Source organism: Triticum dicoccoides, chromosome 7B (genome assembly GCF_002162155.2).
Source record: "Triticum dicoccoides isolate Atlit2015 ecotype Zavitan chromosome 7B, WEW_v2.0, whole genome shotgun sequence".
NCBI lineage: Eukaryota > Viridiplantae > Streptophyta > Magnoliopsida > Poales > Poaceae > Triticum > Triticum dicoccoides.
Genome location: NC_041393.1, coordinates 59,578,570 through 59,587,534, shown reverse-complemented (window position 1 = coordinate 59,587,534; position 8,965 = coordinate 59,578,570). Strand labels below are relative to the sequence as shown.

At 50.7% G+C, this 8,965-nt stretch overlaps 2 protein-coding genes across 2 annotated transcripts; both read left to right on the top strand.

The window, feature by feature from the left end:
• Window positions 1-452: 452 nt before the first annotated feature.
• Window positions 453-3,933, top strand: LOC119341906. The gene is made up of 8 exons (XM_037613761.1): window positions 453-875; window positions 1,917-1,997; window positions 2,167-2,201; window positions 2,291-2,399; window positions 2,736-2,824; window positions 3,212-3,320; window positions 3,422-3,559; window positions 3,660-3,933. The coding sequence occupies exons 1-8, from the start codon at window positions 639-641 to the stop codon at window positions 3,735-3,737; spliced, it is 876 nt and encodes a 291-aa protein (XP_037469658.1). The 5' UTR covers window positions 453-638; the 3' UTR covers window positions 3,738-3,933.
• Window positions 3,934-6,427: 2,494 nt separating this feature from the next.
• Window positions 6,428-8,522, top strand: LOC119336245. The gene is made up of 3 exons (XM_037608254.1): window positions 6,428-7,248; window positions 7,354-7,500; window positions 7,875-8,522. Exons 1-3 carry the CDS (start codon window positions 7,027-7,029, stop codon window positions 8,379-8,381), a joined length of 876 nt encoding a protein of 291 aa, XP_037464151.1. The 5' UTR covers window positions 6,428-7,026; the 3' UTR covers window positions 8,382-8,522.
• The last annotated feature ends 443 nt before the right edge of the window (window positions 8,523-8,965 follow it).

Below are 8,965 nucleotides of genomic sequence, written 5' to 3'. Positions count from 1 at the left end.
GGGGGGGCGGGGGGGCGAGGGCTATTAGAACAGGTTGGGGAGGGCCAACAAAATACTCATTAATTGTGCATTGTTCATTAGATAATTAGCAGCAAATATGAGATGTTAGGGGAGGCCAGGCCCCGCTGGTCCCCCTGTCTCCGCCACCGGTATGGGGGCCATTTTCTTTCTATAAACTGCCCAAGGTTGCTCAAAAAATCAAAATAAAAAAATTGCTGCAAGGAAAACCCCACCTCGTTCAAATGGAATCAAACTTGGAGCTTCGCCAAACCGAGAACGGGAAGCGATGGCGTGAAGACAAGGAAAGGAGCTCGTCAAATCAACCTCGATCAGCCAGCAAACATGTCTCGACAGCTGTTCACCTGTACTACGTATCTGGTGGGACCGCGAGGTGACCCCGAAAAGATATTTTTATCATGGATCACCACCGCGATAATTTGCAAACCTCTTCGTCCCCATCCGAGATGCAGAGAAAGAAGAGAACGATCACATCTTAGCTGAGAAGAGAAAACAGGAACTGATATTTTTAATCCTTTTTTCTCATCAGAACAAAAGGACGTGTGGGTGCGCGATCTTAACGGCAGTCTCCGCCCACCGCTGCGACGAGACAAGCGGCATTGACGAGGCCGCGACGAGCCATGGAAGTGGAATCAGCCGCCGAGCTGCAGGGGCAGCGGCCTCCGCCGTGGTGCCGCACGGTGGCCGTCCAGGCCGCGCTCTGCCTCGCGCTCTACGCGGCCTTCAGCCTCGGCGAGCCGCAGCTCCGGCCGCGGGGCGGGGGTGCGCTGGGCGTCGGCGGCGGCGGCGGCGTCAACTTCCTCAGCGTCGCGGGCGGCGCGCGCCCGCCCACTGACCAGGCGCGGCTCCTGAGGCAGGTGCGTGCGTGTACCTCTGTACAATCTCCGCGTTCGATTTCTCGTCCCCCGCATCCTCTCCGCGTTCGCCCTCCGATTTGTTATCATTTGGGCGCTCTGATTCGCCTCTGCCGGGGGAATTGCTTGGCGCGCGCGCTCTGTCCCGTCCAACCGCATCCTGTTCGTAGCGTGTCTCCGTTCGTTTTCAGCGTGGTGCTGCGAACTGTAGTTACTGCGCCGAGTGTGCCACCGAAGAAATTGTAACCGACCACGATGGTAGATTGCTTCGTGTTCGTGATGCTGTTATGCAAAATGCAATGCTGAAGCTGTTATAGAAAATTGCTAGTATTTGGTAACTGTAACCGAATAAAATCTTCATCAGTTAATATGGCCAAGCATCTCTGTGAAATTCATAGCATTTGGAAAACTTTATTCATCCTTGTTACTAGTTGTTAACTAAAAGGGGCTCACTGAGAAAGAAGCCAAGAAGGGGTTTCGCCATTTTGATGTGGATTTGCTTACTGTGTGTGTGTGCTGTGCTCGTTGGAGGTGACTGCCTGCACGATGCCACTGATTCTGCCCAATCAGGTGATGGCTTACATATTTGCAGATCTAAGACTGGTATCCGATGATAATCTCTATAGGGTGGTCATTGGACTTACCTGGGATGATGGGACATGCAACATGCTCGCCCTAGTGAGGCACATGTGCCCATCATGACCAATAATAACCTGACTCATGACCATCGATTAGTTAATCCAGCGTAGTCTGTTCACATAGCTAAGCGACGAATTAGTCTGATTCTCTACCGACCCTCTCCTGGCACATTTTATTTTCCAACCATCCTTTCTTGGCACATTGTGCTCTGCTCTTGATCTCAAAGGAAGTGACATAGTTCTATTTTCATATGCTTTGTGTGGCCTAGGAATGTTTAGTGTCATGTGACATTGGTTAGCAATTTTGCTCTTTCCCTGTCTTGAAGAAGACAACATCAGATTCATATTCTAGCAATGTATTGTGGGTTTTATTCTTAATAATGAATATATATGTATTTTTATGAAGATGGAAAGCACAGCAAAGGTTTATGAAGTCAAGTTAGTGCTGGATGTTGCCCGATTTGGCGACGACCCACTTTGGCAAAATGTAAGTACTCTAATTCATGCTAATAAAGTAATACTACTGGAATACTGTGTAAATGTGTGAAGCACACCGTTCTCCATTACTGATGTAGTAGGTATCGGAGAGATTTCAGTTGGCCCAACTAACTAAACCAAATTCTAACTCGTGCTCTATTTCTCTTTCTGTCTTCCAGGGTTCTCTGCACTTCCAAGCTCTGAATATCCCCTGGTATACTAGTTATTCCTATCTGAAAGCTCATAGGGTTTGCTCTCTGGTCTGTGTGCATTGTATGACATGAAAATTCGCTTCATCCTCAGGTATTCCACTACATCACATGGGCAGATTGTTAGTAATTTTTTGAAGAAAGTGAAGATGCCATACGACCAAATTCTGGAAATTGTTGGTGTTGACACAGGGCCTCTTGAGGTATTATATTTTATTTGGTGAACAGTTTTGAACTTCTTGTAGCAGGCAGCGTATCTGACAAACAACAGGTTGTCTTTGCACTGAGTATGTGATTATGTCAGCATCTTGCAATCAATAATGATCATCAATTATTTCATCTTTACTTGAGTATATTTTGTTACCTCCTTATTATCCCCCTTGCACTGATTAGTTCAGGACTCTGCAATCTTTTTTGGCACAATATGGTTGCAATTTAAATTTCTGCTTGGATTGCTTTATATGGAGAGTTTGTGCGATATCGTGGAATAGGCTGGCCTTTATGGATTCTTTCTGATTGATTTTCTCATTTGGTTAAAGGATCTTCTGCATGATGGCAAAATGAGCAATTCTAGCAGGGAACAAATTACATGGCTGGAGCAAACACTAGCGCGGACCAGCAATAACTGGTATATGTTTACTACTGGTCGAATATGCCTGTTTAACAATTGTTTTTGCATTGTTGAAGGAAGAAATGATTCTAGTCTATGCACTGGTTCCAACTGCTCGTATGAGCTGCATTGCTAACCTGTCTTCATGTTCTGGAAAAGCAACGCATATATATTCTTCATGAGTGGACTGTGTAATAGTGTACGTTCAATTCATAGAAGAATTAGAGGGTCAGCAACTCAGCATCAGCTTGAACATAGTATAACAAAATACTAAATAATCTCTATCAATGAAAAAAATGCCGAAGGAATTGCTATGCTTAATGAAAAAAGTGACATATGAACATGCATGCACACATGTTGGTATTAAGGTTGTAATGTCTAACGTTAATTTTTATTTTAAGCCAGGAAAATAGTTGTTGGATATGATCCATTAGTTGATTGCAATGAGGTCCGCACAACAAAAACAACAAAGATCTACGAGCCGCTTCGGCATATTTTTGAAAAATACACAGTGGTAATTCCTTCTTTTCAGGAAGAAGCTGTAATTTTTCTGTTCTCTTTGTCGATGAAAACTTCACATCAGTGATTGCTTATCCTTGGCTGCTTCGTATACAGAATGCATATGTAAGCACAGGTGGTTCTTGTGGACACTTCCATCATGACAATTCAATGATATATATTCAAAACCCCATCCCTGGAGATCAAACGAATTTAGATGGTTTCTTCTTGCATAGAGTCAGCCCTCTAGAGATGGTGAGATTAGGCTGACAGTTGCTCTTTTTTCTTTTTCTTTTCTTAATATCAGATTGAAACATAGAATTTGCATGTAACCCTTTTTTTGTGAACTTGTCAGGAAACCCTGTTGATAAACTTAGACGGCAAGGTTGTTCAAAGATCTGTCGTTCATCAGCATGGAAGGGAAGCCATGTAAACTCCTTCTTTTCACTTTCTAGTCAACAATGCAAACATGCAGATTCTGTTTTCACCATTGATCGCTCTGTATTCAGTTGTTTGCTTACATATGTCGTGTTTGTCAATAGAAAGACTTCTGCCATTTGTTGGTACTGCATCTGTTTCTCTCTCTCTTATCTTAAATGTCAGCATACGATGGGTGTTGCAGCGGTTTTGGGGATTCAGGTGTTTGTGTATTGGTAGTGTTTAAGCATCTATCTTTGCTGCAAAACTGAATGTTTCTAGTAGTACATTGAGAGTTTCTTTTTTTTTAGAAAAGGAGGATGACCCCCGGCCTCTGCATCTGGGAGATGCATACGGCCACTTTATTGATTATTCTCAGGACCTTACAAAGTATTACAACAATGAGCCTGAATCCACCATCTTGGCAACACATGCCGCTACTCCTATCCAAAACGATGAAGGGGTGCTAGCTGGGCCACTACCCAAACCACTCACCTAAGCCTAACATCAAAAGCCGGAAACCGAAACATATTCGGAAGCCCCAGCCGAGCCACATACCGGGTCTGGGGCACAATCCGGTCAGACGCACTCGTGTGTCGTCGCCGCCATCTTCCACAGGTCCGTCTTCAGATCATATTGAGGCTTCTACCTTGTCTGGCCACTCTACCATCGACGTCACCATGATGCCAGACAGCAACCTCCTCCTGCGCGAGTCCATCTCCGCGCATCGGGCGGCGAGCCTCCGCAGCGCCATGCCGCCGATCTTCGCCGCCATCAATGAGTGAGATGAAGTACCGCTCCACCACGGCATGTACAAGGTGAGGAAGGGCGAGGTCCCCATCGGAGACACGGCCGGAAGAGAAGCACCGCAGCCCCGAGACAGTGCCCGGAGTTGCGACGCAGTAGATCAGGCGGGCCGCCACCAGGAACCAGACAAGCACGCCATGCACACCCAGCATCCCCATGCCCAAGTCGGCGCCTTCAAGAAGGTGACGACGCTGTGGCGCCGCCGCCGCTTAGCCACCGGGGCTAGGGTTTTCACCCGGGCGCAGGGGAAGGGGAGAGGCAGGGGAGGTTTAGCCTCGGCGCCGCCACCAAGGAGGGAATGGCGTCCGGGACGCCATCGACGCCGTGACCGCCACCGGCGGCCAAGGGTTTCCCCCGGCCAAGCACCCTGCCGCCACCTCCGAACCAGCCACATCATCAGCAGGCGTGTGTACGCCGGAGATCCAGGCCGGCCGAAGGTCATGCATCACGAGTGGACCAGGATCGCCTCCGATCTGACGAGGGGAGCCCGGGGCCTCCCCGCGCCATGACCTGCACCCACCGGGACCTCGCTGCCCGCGCAGCCAAGGGGAACCGGCCTACCTCACCGACGAGCACTCCCGCCGCCGGAGAAGCGCCGTCCGCACCAGCGAGGCCGCCGCCTCAGATCCGGACCCTCACCACCGAAAGGGATCGGCCAGATTGGGGGGAGTGCTGGATCCCGCCAAGTCGCCCCGCCGCCACCATCCCGGGAGCCAGCGCCGGCTTCGCCGGCCGTTCCTCCGGTGGCGGCGAGGTGGGGTGGGAGGTGGGAAGGTTGTAGACCGCCGGATCTGGGTTCCCCCGTCGCCGCCAGGGAGGGCGACGCGGGGGACGGGATACGCGAAGGAGTCAGTTCGGCAGTTCCTATGGCATCTACATTGAGAGTTTCTGAATCCAGCTCCAAGTGGATAGGCGCCAGCACAAGCTGGTCTCTGGCTCAGAATTTGAGATACAACATGCAGTGCAAAGCTTTCAGTCTGCTATCCCTCGAACAGCTTCGACAACTGATTCTCCAGCTCCTCCGCGGTGCGCCCTGCCGGCACCTCAACCTCCGGGTGGTCGTTGAGGTACCGACGGTATGCCGGTACGACATTCCCCGACACGGTACTCCGGAGGGCGGCCCGCAGCGCCGGGCTGGGCACCTTCCAGCCTCTCTGCATGCTGCACGCGTTCTCCAACGCCAGGTAAAATGCGCTCAGCGGGTTCCTTCGCCGGAGGGTGTTCAGGGCTCTCGGCTTCCCGTCAAGGCGCGACACGACGGTCCCCCAGGAAACCTGCAGGTAAGCTTTGATGTAGCCCTCCATGCGCTCCTCGCGGGCGAGCACCCAGCCGGGCGGCAGGAGCATGCTGAGGTCGGAGCGCACGGCGCGGCGCAGGATGGCGCTCGTGTTGTTGAGCATGAAGATGTGCCTCAGCCCTGGGAATGCGAGCGCGGCGGACTGCTCCTCCAGCACGGCCTCCAGGCACGAGATCAGCTCTGTCACCAGGCCTCCCTCGTCGGCTGCGAGCGGCGAGTCGGCGTCGCCGTCGTGGTCGACGCCGGCGAGGACGAAGTAGAGGGACATGCGGTTGCGCAGCATGCAGCGGAGGTAGCCCATCCAAAAGCCGACGCATGGGTGCACCTCGCCGCCCTGCGGCATCCGCCACGGGTACTGGGGCGCGCGTATGAACGTCCTGAGGTCGCGCACGCAGCGCCGGGACGCGTCCACCAGGCCGGCCAGCGCGGCGTCGGACGCGGCCGGGACGGGGTGGGAGGGGGGCCACGAGAACATCCTGGTGAGGCCGGGGTAGGCCTCCGAGACCGGGGAGTGCACGTCGAGCGCCGCCAGCAGCTTCGACGGGGAGCTCCCAAGCGTGGCCACGGAGCCGGCCAGCCTCAGCATCGCGCCGGCGCTCGCAGCCGCGAGCTGCCCCAGCGCCGCCAGCTCCGCCGCCGCTGCGTCGTTGACCGGGTTGCGGACTTCCCGGTGCCGGTGGCGGAAAACGCGTTCCATGGTGCCGAGCGTCTGCGCCCACGCCCTGACCCTCCTCCCGACCTCCCGCCGCGGGAGGCTTCGGCGGTCGTCCATGTCCAGCAACCAGCCGACGTCAAAGCCGGCAAGCCATTGACGCAGCGCGTCCGCACGCGGAGCGGCGGCGGTGGCGGTGGAGAAGGCTGGGAGGAGGAGGACCATGCGCTGCAGGTGCTTGTCGACGTCTGCCAGGACGCAGGAGAAGGACGGGGAGATCGGGCGGAAGCTGCTGCGGTCGACCTCGGCGGAGTAAATTGCAGAAAACCACCATTTTGAAGGCAAGTGTTGCGAAAACCACTACAATACATTTTTTTTTGCAAAAAACATCGTGTCTACGGTAATCTTTTTGCAGAAAGCACTGATCGGCGGATCGGGCTCAGATAAGCTTGTTTATGACAGACGGGGCCCGTTTTTTGCGCACGTGGCACCGTCGGCCGTCCCGACAGCCGTTAGACGGCGTTTGACGGCGCCGTATGCCTCTGTTTGATGGACCGGTCAAAAGACCTGTCGGTGCTGCCCCCACTCCCCACTCTCTCTGCTCTTTCGCTCACTCCTCCTCTGTCTTGCTCCTCTGCTTTGCTCGCCGCACCCGCCGCCGCGTCGTCGCGCCCCCGCCGCGTCGCCATGGTGTCCTGGAGCGATGAGTCCGATAGCAGCGAGCACACCGTGGAGTACGTCAGCTCAGGTTCTGACGACGACAGAATTAAGGTAAGTTTAGATTTTTAGGGTTAGGGTTTGTGATTTGGGGGATTTGTTGAATGAGCTTGTTTGCTGACATGTGGATCAAATGCCTGGTATTCCTATGCACTACAGATCCCTGCTACCACTGAAGACTCCGATTTCGAGGGACTTGAAACGGAGTCGCTTGTTCTCTGCAATGAACATCAGAAGCCTGCAGAAAGGCGTGTTGCTTTCGAAGGAATCCACACTGGCAGGAGGTTTCTTTGCTGTGCTGAGAAGGTATATTTTGAGTTAGGAAAGTGGATCAGAACAATTGTTTACTCTGGCAGCATCTTTTCCCCTTGGTCTGGCTACATTGTTAAGTTAGGTCACTTTGTTTAGTGTAGCATGCTATTAATAATTTAAGACAGAATATGCATGGGTTACTGGAGCAGGACAGATGATGCAACTTGTTTAGTATGACATGTTAGGTCATTTGATTGATTTTGTTTACTTTATAGCAGGACAACATTGTTTAAGTAGCATGAGGACATACTAAAGTAGTCCTCTTTTCAGCTAGCAAGCTCAAGCTCTGAATTTGAGGATATTAATTAAATAGTGTTGCTTGGAAGCATTTTAATGTATTTGTTTATGTTAATTCTGATTTTGTTCAGGAAGGTGGAAACTGTGGATTAGTTAAATGGATTGATCCAGCTTGGCCCATCACCCTTGAGAATGCATTAACCAAGTTATGGTTTATGTATGACAAAAGTAGGAAAGACAGGACTGAGGAAAATCTTATGCATTCATTTGCTGTTCATGACCTGACACAAGAGAAGAAGAAGCTGCAGGAGAACTATGATAAGTTGGTTGAAGATGTGAATGGACTTTTGGATGCTCAGAAAAGGAGGGCAGAGGTAGAAAGGAAAGATCTTGAAACCAACAAGCTTCAGGAGAAGTATGACATGGTTAAGAACTTAGCAGCTGCTCAAGCAAATGTCACTAGGAACATGAAGCTCAAGCTAGCTGAAGAGAGGAAGAACTTGCAGAACCACATTGATCAGCTGAACAAGACAGTTGAAGAGAGGAAGAACTTGCAGAACCACATTGATGAGCTGAAGAAGACAGTTGAAGAGAGCAATGTGAAGCTGGAGGGGGTCAAGGCAATCATAAATGGATAAGCAGGTGGTTGTGGAAGAGAAGAATGGGCAATATCATTTGGCATTTGCTGACCTTTTGCAGTGTGTGGTTTGGCATTTGCTGTAATGATGGTAGTTTAAATTGTATGAACTATGAGTACTTCTGAACTATGGTTATGTAATGTAGTAATCTTCAACTATGATTATGTATGGATTTGAAGTAATGCTGTTTGTGATCTTTAGTAAGATGCTTGCAAATTGATGATTGTGATCTTAAGTATTTTATAGTTGTTGAATCTGATCTTAAGTGTGTTTATGCTCAAATGACGATTGTGAGCATCAAGTTGGGTCAACTAGTGGTTTGTGGCTTTTTATCGATGAGGAGGCATCAAGTAGGCTTTTTTGGCTTTTTATCGATGAGGAGGCATCAAGTAGGATTTTTTGGCTTTTTATCGACCCCGAAGGCATCAAGTAGGTTTTTTGGCTATTTATCGATGAGGAGGCATCAAGTATGCTTTTTTAGCTATTTATCGACCCGGAGGCATCCAGTAGGGTTTTTTGGCTTTTTATCGACCCGGAGGCATCAAGTAGGCTTTTTTGACTATTTATCGACCTGGAGGCATCAA

What these genes read in the sequence shown, in the direction of transcription:
- LOC119341906 (XM_037613761.1), top strand. Translation starts at nt 639, where the DNA reads ATGGAAGTGGAATCAGCCGCCGAGCTGCAGGGGCAGCGGCCTCCGCCG. An exon ending in AGGCGCGGCTCCTGAGGCAG is followed by an intron (nt 876 to 1,916) that starts GTGCGTGCGTGT and finishes ATTTTTATGAAG; the next exon opens with ATGGAAAGCACAGCAAAGGT. An exon ending in GAGTCAGCCCTCTAGAGATG is followed by an intron (nt 3,560 to 3,659) that starts GTGAGATTAGGC and finishes TGAACTTGTCAG; the next exon opens with GAAACCCTGTTGATAAACTT.
- LOC119336245 (XM_037608254.1), top strand. Translation starts at nt 7,027, where the DNA reads ATGGACCGGTCAAAAGACCTGTCGGTGCTGCCCCCACTCCCCACTCTC. An exon ending in CTGACGACGACAGAATTAAG is followed by an intron (nt 7,249 to 7,353) that starts GTAAGTTTAGAT and finishes TATGCACTACAG; the next exon opens with ATCCCTGCTACCACTGAAGA. An exon ending in TTCTTTGCTGTGCTGAGAAG is followed by an intron (nt 7,501 to 7,874) that starts GTATATTTTGAG and finishes GATTTTGTTCAG; the next exon opens with GAAGGTGGAAACTGTGGATT.